The 15429-nt window shown below is 44.7% G+C and overlaps 1 protein-coding gene and 1 long non-coding RNA gene across 2 annotated transcripts in view; one reads left to right on the plus strand and one right to left on the minus strand.

Annotated features, from left to right (window-relative positions):
- Window positions 1–5176, plus strand: part of LOC115897630 — a 33835-nt gene extending 28659 nt beyond the window's left edge. The window contains exons 4-6 of the long non-coding RNA XR_004057390.1: window positions 120–159; window positions 2167–2289; window positions 4805–5176. This is a non-coding gene — a long non-coding RNA (uncharacterized LOC115897630). The remainder of the gene's footprint in view (window positions 1–119; window positions 160–2166; window positions 2290–4804) is intronic.
- The window catches only part of LOC104669579 (cytosolic carboxypeptidase 4), a 232417-nt gene extending 223802 nt beyond the window's left edge, over window positions 1–8615 (minus strand). Inside the window, exon 1 of the mRNA XM_030931043.1 lies at window positions 8494–8615. Within this exon, the coding sequence (XP_030786903.1) occupies window positions 8494–8544 (51 nt within the window). The 5' untranslated portion in view covers window positions 8545–8615. The remainder of the gene's footprint in view (window positions 1–8493) is intronic.
- Between the last annotated feature and the right edge of the window lie 6814 nt (window positions 8616–15429).

A 15429-nucleotide genomic window follows, 5' to 3' on the forward strand; every position in this document is an offset into this window, starting at 1 on the left:
TCTCCACCCATAGCCAGAAAAGCTGTGGCAGCAGTCGGAGACTCAGGACTCTGAACTGCATGTTTCAGGTTCTCCAAGACTTGCACCCAGAGGCATGGTTTCATCTGTTGCTTTTACAGGAAGGGCAGCCTGGGAGTTGAGAACATCTACCACAAAGAGGTAAGTTACTACATGGCAGTTTGCCACAGCAATTAGCCCCTCATGCTCCACCACTAGCTTTCCACTCAATCTCCCGTCCTTACGCTAGGCTTGTGATTCAAAGGCCTTCAGGCCAGGGGCAACAAACTATGGCCTGTGAGCCAAATCTAACCCACTGCCTGTTTTCCAAATAAAGTTCCACTGGAACACAGGCATACCCATTCATTTGCATATTGTCTACAGCTGCAGTGGCAGGGTTGTGTAGTTGCAACAGGGATCCCCTGTATGGCCTACAAAGCCTGAAAACTTGCCATCTGGCCCTTTGCAGAAAGAATGCTGATCTCTGTTCTGGACACCTGTTCTGCACCCTTTTGGCCAGTCCTTCCAGCCTGTGGAGACAGCTACTGTCCTTGCTGACTGTGCTAGGTGAGGGTTTCCATCTTTCCCCAGCAGACACTTACACCTGGGGAAATCTATTGACAATCTTCTAAATGCCTCTCCTTTTCCTTAGAGAGTTAATGCACCTGCTGAGGGAACTTCTGCTGGTATGAGATTCCCTCTGCTCAAATTCCAGCTATGCCACTTGCTCACTCTATGATCATGGAAAATTCACTAACCTCTCCAATCTTCCATTTTAAAGCTTTAAAATGAGGATAATATTAACTGCCTCAGGATTGTTGCAAAGATTAAATGAGGGTGGGGTGTGGTGGCTCACGCCTGTAATCCCAGAACTTTGGGAGGCTGAGGAGGGCAGATCACTTGAAGTCAGGAGTTCGAGACCAGCTCTGGCCAACATGGTAAAACCCTGTATCTACTAAAAATACAAAAATTAGCTGGGCATGGTAGTGCGTGCCTATAATTTCAGCTACTCAGGAGTCTGAGGCAGGAGAATCGCTTGAACCTGGGAGGCAGAGATTGCAGTGAGCCGAGATCATGCCACTGCACTCCAGCCCAGGTGAAAGAGCGAGACTCTGTCAAAAAAAAAAAAAAACATTAAATGAGATGATGCATGTGAAAAACTTTGCATAGTTCCTGACTTGCAGAAGTTGTTTCATAAATGTTAGTTATTATTTTAGCTATTATGAAAAGGACCAAGAAGGGGGAACTGAACACACAAGACATAAATGCTCTGAGTAGTCCCTTAATGCAAAGTATCTCAAATCACTTTCAACTAACAAATATGTGTTAAGCAAGTTTTGGCATAACATCCAGTGCTTTCACTAGCTAATGGTATCTATGTGGCTAATAGATGTTTGTTTTGGAGCTACCACTTTTGAAAACCATTTGTTGTTATATATAAAGCTGAACATATGTGCACCCTAGCATCCCACAACTTCACCCCTAGATGTATACTCAACAGACATGCATACATTTGTTCATAAAGACATGCACTAGAATGTGCAAAGCAGCACTATTTCATTATAGCCCCAAACTGGAAACTACCCCAATTGTCACCAACTCCAGAATGGATAAAGATATTCACACAATGGCATGCTATTGGGCAATCAGAATGAACCATCTACAACAATATACAGCAACATGGAGGAATCACACAAAGTTAAGCAACTTAAGTTATTTGCACAAATGTAAGCAACTTATTTGCTTAACTTTTGTGCGATTCCTCCATGTTACTCCATGTTACTCCATGGAAGTGGGAGTGAGGGGCCCTTCTGGGATGCTGAGAATGCACTGCTACTTCATCTGGGTGCTAATTACATAGATGCATTCAGTTTGTAAAAAGTTACCAAAAAACAGAAAGGAGAGAAAAAAGAAGGAAAGGAAGGAGGGAAGGAGAGAGGAAGAGAGACATATTGAGCACATACTCTTTGCCATTCTGTTTTCTTTCATGCCCTCTTTAATATTCATTCTTTTGTTCCTAGCTCTTGACCTTGACTGCTCCCTTGTCTCATATCACCTTTTTCTCTAATAAGAACCTGATTTGCAGATCTATGGCTTTGAAGGAACCATGCAGTACTTGCTCAGTGAAAAAGCACAGACCCCACAAACTCTCCACTTTCTTTATTTCAGGCCTGGCAAAAGGAGATGGGACTCACACCCAGGAGGATGCATTTTCATACACCCATTTCTGAAATATGAAGATGTGCCCAGTCTGTTTGATTCATAGCCGTCTGTTCCACAATTGCAGATACAGTAATTGATAACCCAGACCAAGTTCTCTTCCCCAACTCCCAGGGCTGGAACTGGGGCTGTGTTTAGTCCTCATGAGATCAGTTCCAGTTTTAGAAACTGAGTAAATTGTGGAGCAAATAAATATTGCCAAGTGATGGATTTCTGCTGTAGGCGTGGGTCTCTGTTGGCCATTTGTCTCAGCATATCACCAGCAAAGCACCTCATTGCATTGCATTTCCAATTACACCTCAAAGCCCCACTGGTCCCCTGTCCTTCACCCTCTGGCCTGCAGAGGTGGGTGCTCAGGGAGACAGATCCAAAATCTGGGCTCAGAAGATGAAAATGCCAACTGCTCTCAATTTGAGAGTGGGATGAGACTTTTTGACTCAACTCTGGTTAATTCAGTCATGCTGTCAGAGCTGCTTTGATGCAAGGACATCTGAATGCTGCCCCTAAAATAACAAATTAAAAACAACAACAACAACAACAACAACAACAATCAAGTGTTGTAGAACAGTTCTCCTGCCCCAATCTCCGAGCCTCAGTTCATCCCAACCCTTCCTCCTAGGGTTAGAGAGAGGCTCGGGATGAGTTGAGATACAAGGATGAGGTAAGTGACAGGAGGGACTGAAGGTTGGGACTAAGAGTTGGGAACAGGCATAGGAAGAAGTCCAGTGACAAAAGCCTGGTCAGGAATGGGGAATTAGGACAGATCACATTACATGATAAGAAAAAACAGTGCTGCAGTCATGTTGAATGTTCCAGAAGAGCTCTGTAATTATCATCTTGGTTGAATGTCTTGCAACTCTACCACTCACATGCAGGGATAGGCAGCCATTACCAAGGGCATGGTTGGACCTGAAGCTTACCACTCACGATCCTCCAGCATTTGGTCAAACTTCCATCTCCATCTCATTTCTTCCCCCTCATGAACTACCATTTTAAATCAAACTCCATGCCATGACAAATCCGTACCCCCCAACACACCGACAGAGGGAAGATCACTAGGCACCCTCCTTATCCTGGTAAATGTACCTCCCCCTGTTGAAATCAGACCCATTTTCAAGGCCTTCCCTGAATCTCTATTCAGGAGAGGTTTCTTCCCCCAACTTCCATAAAATTTTCTTTTGATGTTTATCTTTACCATGGCATTCATCGCATGCAAACTTGCTTTATGAATAATTTTCTTTCTTCCTCCTAGCTCCTACACTGCATTTTCATGAGGGCAGTGACTGTATTTCATTACAGTAAGTGCTCCTACTTATTGGGCATGTACCAATATGCTTACCTCTTCTCATAAATTTCCTCTAAACTAATAAAAAATCTCTAAGTAGGTGTTATAATTCTCATTTTTACACATCTCTTCTAGCACATAGAAAGCTATGGCTAGTTGGATGGATGGATGGATGGATGGATGGATGCATAAAATGAATGGGTAGATGAGTGAATACATGAATGAATAGGTGGATATTGAAAACATCCAATTGACCCAAATCCAAAATATTACCTTCCTTCTTCAGGAGTTCCTTACCCCCACATCAAATTAGGATGTGGAAGATGATATCAGTTCTAAATAGGACTTCCTCTATTGTAGAAAATGCATTTTCCCCCAAACTTCAGATTTAGTCAGATGAAGGTAATACCCTCAAAATAAAGAATAAGTGAACATTCCGTAGGTTGCTTAAGCAACACAAACCAGTGAAAAGGCTTTAGGGGAACAAAACTTGCCTCACATCTCTTATCTCAGGATTTACTGTTTCTGTCCTTAAGCCTTGAGCAGCTTATCCTTTCCTTAACCATCAGTATCCTCATCTATAAGACAGGAGAACAACCACATCTTCCTCACAGGTGGCAGAGAGAGGAAAGTTAGGTAGTGGAGGTAAAAGCCTGGCACAAGTGGACCCTTAATAATTGTTCATTTTCTCCAATCTCTAATTCCAAGAAATGTAAGAAGCTATGAAAGTAATAAGGTCTTGAAAAACAAAACACCAAATAAAGGCATCTCCCCACCTAACGCTCAGCATACGCCTACACACCGTCATCATCCCTTCCCTACCCAGGTTGATTGTCATGAAGCCATTCCTCAGGCAGTGACAGATGTAATTTCTTGCCAGTTTTGTTTCTTGTCCATTTGGCCCTTATCCTCATAGGGTTTCCTCTTTCTTTGTTTCTACTAATGTTTGAAATTAAGACAGTTTTCAGTTTGTTTCTATGTTTGAGTTGTGGTTGAAGCAGGCATCTCCAACAAACCCAGAAAGCCTCAAACTTCCTAGGGAACCTTGGAAAGTCTACACAGTGTTTGCTATCTAAAAGAAAATTCTTCCCTTGATTGTCCAAATCCTTCTGTTTAACTCCAAGGAAAAAGCTCAGCTTCCGTTCCACCTGCCCCAATGGATACAATAGATGGATGTTCCCATGTCCTCTATGGAGAGTTCTACAAGGGAAAATTTCAAACACATATTTTGGAAACAAAACTCCCAAGTGCTATGAATGAAACCTATCAGTTGCCATTTTTCTACCCTTCTTCTATTTGCAGCCCAGAAGCTAAAAATCACCTGTTACCTTGGAAATAATCCCTGGCGGATTAAGTTCAAGGGGGAAAAGTGGACTGGTCACCCCAGCTGAGGTTATCTAAGTTCCATGGCTTACTCGAGACAGGAAACCCCACATCCTGCAGCCTCATTCATAATCCATAATAGATGTTCTTGGATCCCAAGTTGAGAAAAGAAGTTAACTATGCACATTTTGGCAAAGATGCAGACCAGGGTTTGATCTAGCAGCTATCACATAAAATAATAAAGTACAAATGGAAATGGCAAAAATGTGCCCATATCACAGCGCAGAGTGTGCCAAAGCTGACCGAATAATTTTACATTTTTCATGTTTCAATAAAGGTACTTAACTGGCATTTTGTGGGACCCTGCTGGGTGAGAGCCTGCGGCATCAGAGCTGGCAAGGAGCCGACATCCTGCAACCTGGCAGTTCCCCATCTTCTCCATTAGCTCGAACCACATGGAGAGACAAGAGCAGGACAAATGAGACACCTCTTTTTTTTCCCAAGTATATTGGAGTCCACCCAGGAAAAAAGCAAGGCAGGTTGATGAAAAGTGTAGGCAAGTGTTCCCAGCCTCTCCACTGCATGCTCAACTAGGGAAATCATAAAACCACAGTCATTCAAACAGCCGTTTAGAGTTCACAAGCGCTTTTCAAATGTATTCTTAATCCTCGCAGAAAGTGCTGAGGAACGTCTTTTTATGGCCCTTCTTTTACAGATTACATAAATGGAGGCTCAGAGAGGTCGAGGAAATTTCATAAGGATAAACAGGCTAGTAAGTGCCAGGGAAGGGGCTGGATCCAGTCCTTTCTCTGCCTCTCGCACCTGTGCTGTGGGCTGTCTGCCTCCCGCTTCACCCAGACCCACATCAGTCAGTCTGATTTTCTGCCTCACACCTAAGCTGTAAAGGCCAGGAAGTTGGAACATGTCTGGGTGGAAATCTGATTCTCAGACCTTCAGGAGAGAGATAAAGAAACTGTTTTTAAATTGTGGTAAGGAAAATCACTTACCCCTTCCTCATGTGTGCAGGAAAAGGTTAACGCAGAAAACTGATGTTTCTTAGTGGCCTGTTTTATGCCCCTAAAGAGTCAGAAATGGTGATATGCTCAAGTAAGTGGACTTCCACAAACATAGCATGGGGATATTCTGTTATGCTTGTGTTTGCTTTTTCTGTCCCTCTGATCTCTTTCTTCCTTCCCTTGTCAACCTTTTGGGGTACTCCTAAAAGACATGGGAACTGAGACCTAAGCTGACATTTGGTCCTAACCTATTCACTGGTTTTCCCAAAGATTTAAGAAACAAGTCAAAGCCTTCCATCTGTCAGCTTGTGCACAAGGAGAGACAGACTGGTTTGAATGGGTAAGATCTTTGGGATCCCCAATTGAGACAGGTTCAGTTAACCCTTTCTCGGAAACAATGTGGGCTCGCCCAGTTCAAGTCCATGGGGAGAAGAATGGGGACAGGACATCAAATCCATCATGAAAGATTATTCCACAGAATATATGTTCTAGGTTCTCTTTTTTAAAAAGTGTTTCAGAGTTCTGACTTCTACCGTAGAGACAGAAACAGGGCTCATGGAAGCACTTGGCATGGGGGAGGCCAGGAACCCAGGTCAATTCTAAACCAAACTCTGATCAACTGAGGTGTATACAGGAAGCATGCTCCTGTTATCATAATGTTCTGCTTAATTGGGAACTAAGTAGAGTCTAGTGAACATAATTAAATCTTTCTTTGATAATTGAGAATCTTGCAGTGCCCCGGGGTGATCATGCTAAACATCAATTATCAATTCTCACTGGTGGGAATACAGGCAATTGAGTTCAACCTGAAGTGACTTTGAGGCCAACTACAGGACATTCATTTTTACTGAACCCCTATTACCAACTTATTATTTTCCCTCTTTCCTAGACAGCTAGTACAAGGAAAATTCTGTCCATGAGACATTTTCAGTTGTTAGAATCACAGTTAATCAAGATCTCCATATAACTATTCAGAAATTAGAAGGGCTCTCGGAATGTCAGCTTATTGTACCTGGTTATTAAATCAAATAAATCTAGCCAGATACAAATAAATCCTTGGATTTATTTTGCAAATTTGAGGTCCACTCCCGCCTGCAACACCCCTGGCCAGATACATTCTCACCTTGCACAAATCAGATAGAATGAGTCAAAGGACGCCAAGTCAACTGAATACCAAAGTCCCAGTTCCCCTACTAAGTAACCATATGACATCAAGGAGCCTATTTCACTTCTGAGATTCCATTTCCTTATCAGCACACCTGAAGGTTGGATTTATTGGTTCTTAAACTTTCAGGAATACAAATCTTATTAAGCATCAGAGAAAAATGGCCAGGTATGGTGGCTCATGCCTGTAATCCCAGAATTTTGGGAGGCCGAGGTGGACGGATTACAGGAAGGTCAGGAGTTCGAGACCAGTCTGGCCAACATGGCGAAAACCCATCTCTACTAAAAATACAAAAAATTAGCCAGGCCTGGTGGTGGGAGCCTATAATCCCAGCTACTTGGGAGGCAGAGGCAGGAGAATTGCTTGAACCCGGGAGGCAAATGTTGCAGTGAGTCGAGATCGCACCATTGCACTCCAGCCTGGGTGACAGAGTGAGACGCTGTTTCAAAAAAGACAAAACAAACAAAAAGAATCAGAGGAAAATTAGGAACATTTTTCCCAACAAGGAAAAAGGAAAATACGTACAAAATGTTTATATTCTAAACAGGGGCATGGGGTCATGGACCCCCCCAAGCCCATCATCTTGTGACCCTTTCCATGAACTTCGGGCTTAAACTCCTGGGGTAGAAGACCCCTTGGGCCTTTTTCAATGCTGGTATCCTCTGAATCCAGCTAATCACAAGCATAGAGAGTAGTGGTTCTCAGCCTTAAATCTACATGGAGACCCCCGGGGAGTTTTCAAACTCTAACGCTCAGATGGATCCCAAGACCAGTTAAATCCATATCTTTGGGGGTGGGTCCCAAGCATGAGTATTTTTTGACCCTCTCCAGGTGATTCTAACGTGCAGACAAGTTTGCAAACCACTGCTCTAGAACAAGAATTCTGAAAATTAGGAATGAATAGCATCCCCCAGGGAGAAGGCAGTTTCCCAGGCTACTGCCCTACATGATTTAAACACCTGCTATTCAGATCCTGCACTGATAGTCTGGGAAAATGCACTGATAGTCAGCATCCCAGGCCATTCTGATGTAACTACAATTTGGGAGCCCAGTAAAACAGCCATTTAGCAGGAGAAGCCCAGAAGGGTCCTCTCTTCATCCACCCTGTCCTCCCAGACAGCTCTGCATGCTCTCAGCAGGTCTTCAGCCTTGTTCAGGAAGAGCTTCAACAGGTCTCCTTCATTTGCCAAACAGGCTTTTTCTCCACCTTTCCCATTTCTAGCAAACTTGGATCTTTTACCCAGAGCCTCTGACCCCACCAGGATCAATAATTTAAGCAGAACAATCATCAACATCGTCGTGTTTAATATTTGAACTCCACAGCATCACTTAGGTCAGCTTCAAGATGAGAGCCGACTCCTGTTCTGTTGCTGTTAGCAAACCGGGCCAGTGATTGCCAGAGGGGACTGTGTGCAGAGCTCCCAGGCAGGCCAGCCCAGGCAAAGACCCAGCCCGCCAGGTTCTGCACCCACACTACCCTTTCCTACCTGAAGCGTGTGCAGCAGGACCTGTAGCCCACTAGCTTCTTGTTCGGCCATCCTTTCCTCGGGTCCTAGGGAACCGCTGCCTGCGGCCAGATCCAGGCTGGTGAGGCGGCGGCTGCCAAGCTGACCTCGCTGCCTGCCTCGCAGGAGACGGCTGCACGGAGGCCTCAGCTGCACATGCTGCTGAGTGTGAAGTCAGCGCGGTGCAACCCTAGACCTCGGCACAGGCGTGAATACCCCCTGACTCCCACTGTGGGGATTAGGTGAGCCCCAGCTGTGGGGAGGGCTGAGCATTTGGGTGCAGGGGTGGGGAGGGCACCAGCATGAGTCACTCACCCACCTCCAGGCCCATGCAGGAGCAGAGCGAAGGAGAAGCCACTCTGGATGGCTGACAGGCATTCCCAGCTGACCTGGTCAGACTCCCTCTAGAGGCTTGCTCAGCCCGCCCCACTACCCCACCCCACCTCTTTATTTTGGTCTGTTGCCGGCTCCCGGGTAACAGGAGACCCAAGAGTGCTTGCACAACTGTGGCAGTTCAGGGCACAGAAACCCAGGGCCCCCTGAGGTCCCAGGCTTAGAAACAGGAGCTCTGGCTGAAAAGGACAATAACTATTCTGGACATTTTTTATGGACCATGTCCCTTACATAATCTTTTAATTTTTACAGTAACCTTATAGAGGTGGATACTATTATGACTACCCCTGTTTTACAAGCAAGAAAACTGAGGCACTGAAATATTAGGCCACAAGAACACAGAGCTTAGGATTGCATGCCAGGCCTCAAACAGGCAAGCTGGCACCAGAGCACAAGCACTACCCATTGCACCATCCTGCCTCTTGCTGCTTCAAAGTAATGGAGGGCTGAGAGCCCTGTTCTCAGCCTCAGGGACAGCAGACACCTGGGGTGAGTTTCCTTCAGACCAGTGTAGAATCCATGATCCCTTTCTGTGTTTTCTGCTGGGGATGTGTGAGTAGAGTCTTAGTGACTAGCTTCTCCTCCTCCCCATATCAATACCCTTCAATGCTGGCTTCTCAAAGTATGGTGCTGGGGAGTCACCTGGAAGCTTGTGAAGCCCCTCCCCAGAACTACTGTGTCTGAACCTGCATTTAACCCAGATCCCTGGGGGATTTAGAGCTGGTTAACAAAATGACCAAAGGATGAAAGTTTGGAAATCTCCAGTTTCAACCATATTGATTACATTGTCTGCGTGATCAACAATTCTGACAATGTTTGACCCGATAAACTAGTACCCAGCAAGCTCAAAGCACAACTTAGCTGTGTTGAAAGCATGCTTTATTGTGTGAAATTGGACAGCTGAGCTCAGTGGAGATTTTGACTGAGAGCACAGCCAGGTATTACAGAAGAGCCTCAGTCACTGGGGGAGTGAGCTCCCAGCCAACACCCCCATGCAGAGTTTAGGGAGATTCTGTGAGCATCAAAAGCATTCATCAGGCAGATACCAAGCACACTGGGGTGACTGAAGAAAGTTTGCATTTCCAGATCCTGCTTGACCTAAGTGTTCTGAAGTCCCAGAGTCAGAGGTCAGGCCTGGCCAAACCCTCAATTCAAGGGCAAATTCATGTAGTTCCTGCCCTCAAGAGATTTCCACTTATTGGCTCTAAGTATGAAGGCCTCCCATCTTGGGAAATGACTATAAGCGTTCACATTTATGAAGCTTGCGGGGTGGGGTTGACCCCGCCTACCCCCATCCCCCTTTCTCTACATCTGGTGCCAGAAGGGTAAAAATAAAGGTTCCCCATGGATTTCTAGAGGAGGGTGATGTTTTTTAGGGCATGTGCTCTCTGATCCCCTAAGGCCCAGGGTGAAGGGAAGACAGAACTGTCTCATGCGACTGTCTTAAGGGGAGATGATTTCATGGTTGTCAACTAGAGGATAAAGAAAAGAGATGGAAGAAAAAAACAAAACCATTTTCCCAACATAGACCTAAAAAACATAAAGATAAAAAGTAGTGAGAAGTCATAAAAATGACCTCAGAGGAAAGAACTAAAGATTTTGCAGTCACACTCCCTGATGTTAGAATTGAAGCAAAATTGTCTCCATTTTGAAGAGTGTCTTGGTTCAGCTTCCTGGAATTGCATAGGGCAGAGGTGAGATTAAAACCCTATATGTAAAGGGATTGCTCTCTTCTACTTAATGACAACTCTCCCCCCGCAGTGCCAGGAACCTGGTTTCCAGTAAACCCCTTGTGAGATAAGGTAAGGAGTGAGCTCCCTCTCTCTCTGGTGACACATCTGCCTCCCATGCCCAGCTTGGCTGCTCTCCCCTCTGTCCTCTGGAAAGTTACTGCCCATTTGGCCATGTGGATACACATGGATGCCAGATAAGGAACAAAGTGCTGGTTTTCACCCTCTAATTTTTCGAACAAAACTAGGATGCAGGCCAGCTTATTGTCAGCCCTCCACCACACCTTCAGCACGCTCCTCCCTTGCGCCTCAACAGAGCCCTGTGGAGACCCCAGCAACCCTGTTTCCCTGCCTAGCAGAACCCTCTTCACACTCACAGTTAGGGAAAGCCTCAGAGGTGCCCCCACCTGAACTCCCCGCTCCCGAATTCTATCTTAATGACAGCCCATTCTGTTAGTGGACTGATTACTTTAGCCTTGAGTAATGGACCAGATCCTACAGGATGAAATACAATGGAGCCAAGAGTGGAAATTCCCTCCCCCAGGTCTTCACTACCACCTGACAAAAATAAGGTTGGGAGGCTTGGCTAAACACTACTAAATGTGAAAAAAAACTTGGGGGTTTATGCAGAGGTGAGACCAGTATGAGTTTTCAGCACAACCCCATATCCCCAAAGCATCTTTTCAGTCTAATGTCATAAATGGGTGACAGGCTAAAGTATAAATGGGTGACAGCAGGGAATTATGCTCTTCCCTAGTTAACATGTGGATTTTAGCAGGGACTTTCCTGAAAGGCAGGCGAGTGTGGAGTCTGCCTGGGCAATACAATATCCTACCCGGGGTAGACTGGAGTGAGTACTCATTAAACCACATGGGACAGGCAAGAGGGGTTGGTTGGTGCCTAGGACAGGCCATGGGGGAGGAGGCTTCTTTGTGAAGCAGAGAGAGGACTTCCTACTCGTTTTACACAGTATCTTCTGAAGAAAAAACAAGGGGTTTCGGGAAGCTAGAGAGAAAGTTCAAGCAGAAGTTCAGGGAGATCTTAGACCTCTGGCTTTAAAGAAAGATACATTTAATGAAATCCAGAGATTCCTGTTGCAATTCAGGCATTCCCCCAGACCACCTTCCAGTTTAGTGATTTGCTAGGACTCCCAGAACTCAGAAAAACCATTGTACTCACGGTTATAGATTATTACAGTGAAATGATACAGATCCATATAAGCAAAAGGACAGAGGCACATAGAGCAGAGTCCAGGAGAAACCATACATGAGCTTCCAGTTTTCCTTCCCCTGTAGAGTTATGCAGCCAGCACTCCGAGCAACAATGTGTGCATCACACACAGGGTATTGCCAACCATGGAAGCTCACTTAAGCCTTGGTGTCCAGGGTTTTATTGGGAGTTGGTCATGGAGACATGAAAGGCCTTAGTCTCTATCCCTGCCAGAGGTCAAGCTTAGACTTTGTTGCCCAGGGCCCCCAGGTAAACAAAGACACTCATGAGGCAGGACATTCCAAGGATTTAGAGATTAGCTCCCAGGAGCTAGACAAGGAACAAATCTTCCTCTAGGCAAGATTAATCCTTTGCCGCACACCTGCCCTCTTATCCCATCATCTCAGACACAAGACTCTAGTGTCTTATGAATAAGACAGAGAAAGAAGTACAGGCCTCTCTAATTAGAAGGATTCAATCGTGAGCAGAATGCCAGACTCAAAGAGTAGTAATTAATAAATTGACACTGACATAGAGGGTTTTCTAACAGCATTTAGAGTATTCAGTCCCCTTGCTCTTTCCTATTCAACATTTTTATCAATGACTTGGGTGAAAATAAAGGCTACATGCTCATCAGATTTTCAGATGACACCCAGTTAAGAAAGATGAAAATATGTCAGATGACCGAGTTGGAATCCAAAAAGATTTCAACAGCCTTGAGTAATGGACCAGATCCTACAGGATGAAATATAATACAGCCAAGAGTGGAAATTCCCTCCCCCAGGTCTTCATTACCATCTGACAAAAATAAGATTGGGAGACTTGGCTAAACACTACTGAATGTGAAAAAAGCTTGGGGGTTTATCCAGAGGTGAGACCAATATGAGTTTTCAGCACAACCCCATACCCCCAAAGCATCTTTTCAATCTAATGTCATCACCTTTAAAAGGGGGATAAATGTTGCATCTGTAACCAAAATAGCAGTGAGGCTGAACTGAGATTTTTCCAATGAGAGGAAAGGGTCCCTGGAAGATAAATTCTCCAAAGATTTTTTTTTTTTTTTTTTTTTTTTTTTTTTTTTTTTTTTTTTTTTGAGACAGTCTCATTCTGTCGCCCAGGCTGGAGTGCAGTGGTGTGATCTCAGGTCACCGCAACCTCCAGTCTCCTGGGTTCAAGTGATTCTCCTGCCTCAGCCTCCTGAGTAGCTGGAATTACAGGAGTGCACCACCATGCCTGGCTAAGTTTTGTATTTTTAGTAGAGCTGGGGTTTCACCATGTTGACCAGGTTGGTCTCAAACTCCTGACCTCAGGTGATCTGCCCAGTTTGGCCTCCCAAAGTGCTGGGATTACAGGTGTCAGCCACTGTACCCGACCCATAGATTTAAATTCATAAATGGCAAACAGGATTTCTTTCCTGAGAGTTGAAGAGAGAGGGTAGGCAGCAGGAGAGCATGCCCTGCCATAAGGATGGGAGCACAACTTCCAGGAGTCTTAGCCGTGCCTTGAAGGATGCAGTGACTTAGTGCTCAAGAGTGCAGGTACCACAGGCAGAAGAGGCAGCATGAAAGCAGGGAGTTCCTCTACTACTGCACCTGGAACCAGCCCCTCTCCACTCTAGACACAGAACACCTGGTTTCAAGCTTTTGCTCCCTTGTGACTTGGAGCCAAGTTACCTAAGCTCTCTGTGACTCTGTTTTCTCATCTGTTAAATGGGGGGATAAGGCTTACCTCATAGGGTTGCTAAGAGGATTAATTTGAGCAGCTCTTACAATGTTTTCAGCACAGTGCTTGTCATCTGAAAAGCACTCAATAAATGCAGTTGATATCGATATTATTGTGATTATTATTACATTACAGATTTGATACCTACTAAAATAACTGGTGAGAGGATTAAATGAGCAAATGCATGTAGAAGTGACTAATGGAAGTTGATGACAGGGTGGTAAATTATTGAGCAGTGATACCCCAGACTCCTCCTAAATAAGAGGGTACTGGGTGAGGGAAGTGACTTGACTTGACATCCATATTTCTGCCCAGCAAGGAGTAGGTTTGGAGTTCTGATGCTTATTCCCAAGCATCTCTCAGATGAATTGACCACAAGGCCTGTGCAACTGAAGTTGCCACAGAGGGTCTGCTGAGATACCAGACAAAGCAAAGACAATGCAGATGAGAGCTCAGCCTCTTTCAGGCTAGAGAGACAGAGAGCAACATACTGACCCACCATGGCCAGAGGCCTGTGCAGCAAGCTGAAGGGAAGCTAAACCTGCAGGAAGGATGGGCTGACCAACACCAGGGATTTTGCCCTTCGAAAAAGAACTAACTTGAGACTTAAAGTGAGAGATCTGAAACAGCTTAGTCATCTCCACCACAGTGAGATCTTGTAACAAGGGCAACATAGGACACAACAGAGAGGGGCAGAAAAAGCATCTCCAGGCAATAGCAGAATCGAGACTGCTCTCCCAACTGCACTGGTTAGGAGGAACTACCTTCTCATGGGGTGCCCTATGATCTTACTGTTTGTATCACCACAAATTCACATACTGAAATAATAATCCCTAATATGATGGTATTAGGGGGTGTGACCTTTGGGAGGTAGTCAGGGCATGAGTGTGGAGCCCTCATGAATGGCATTAGTGTCCTTATAAAAGGGGCCTTATATATAAAGAGCCATATATTAATATTAGTGCCCTTATGAGCCTTGCTCCTCTCACCACCTGAGGATACAGCTATAAAGAGCCATCTGTGAACCAGGAAACAGGCCCTTAACCAGACACTGAATTGTAGGCTTCCCAGCCTCTGGAACTGTGAAAATAAATTTATTTTGATTATGAGCCATTCAGCTTAACATATGTTCTTTTAGCAGACCAAATGGACTAAGACAAGGAGGAATTGAATCTACTCTATTCTCTTTATAGTGTTACATTAGCTATGTTTTTTAAATTGTATGTTGTTCTCAAATGAAAGTGAATGTACTCATTTTTTACTAGCAGATAGACTCAAAGAACAGTTCAAATATTTTTATATCTTGATGACTTTGTATCTGGTTATTCCATTCTGGGGCCGAGTGTACAAAATAGGTGAACAACCATTCTTGCTGAATGTTACAATTTCTGGCATAAATTTGGGGCCCAATAATAATAGGAAGGCTTCCCTTGGCATTGGAAGAGCATTCTTGACCACCACTCCCCCAGCTTAATTATCAGTCTTAGTCATCCTTGTCCAAGAATCAGAAAGCTCATAACACTACCTTTTCTTATCTATAAATCCTGATCTATTAAACAGGTGTCCAGATGATAACCTATTCTCCTTCACTGTCTTGGAGGGTTTTTCTCCTCCTCCTGGTTGATGTGAAGCAAAGCCCACATCCTTCAGGACCTATGGAAAGTAGTAGAATGCAAGTCACACAAAGGGGAATGCCTAGAACAGTGAGGGGAGGTTTCAGTGGCAGCTGATTTATCCTCCTTCTCTCAGTAGTGCCCACCTGCCCCCACTGAATCACACACGACCACCACCCAAACTTCCTACCCCTTTGACCTCTAGTGTGGAGGGATGAGGGTTATAATTAAGATGAGTTTACACAAGGAGA

The sequence above is a fragment of the Rhinopithecus roxellana genome, chromosome 5, assembly GCF_007565055.1.
Source record: "Rhinopithecus roxellana isolate Shanxi Qingling chromosome 5, ASM756505v1, whole genome shotgun sequence".
NCBI lineage: Eukaryota > Metazoa > Chordata > Mammalia > Primates > Cercopithecidae > Rhinopithecus > Rhinopithecus roxellana.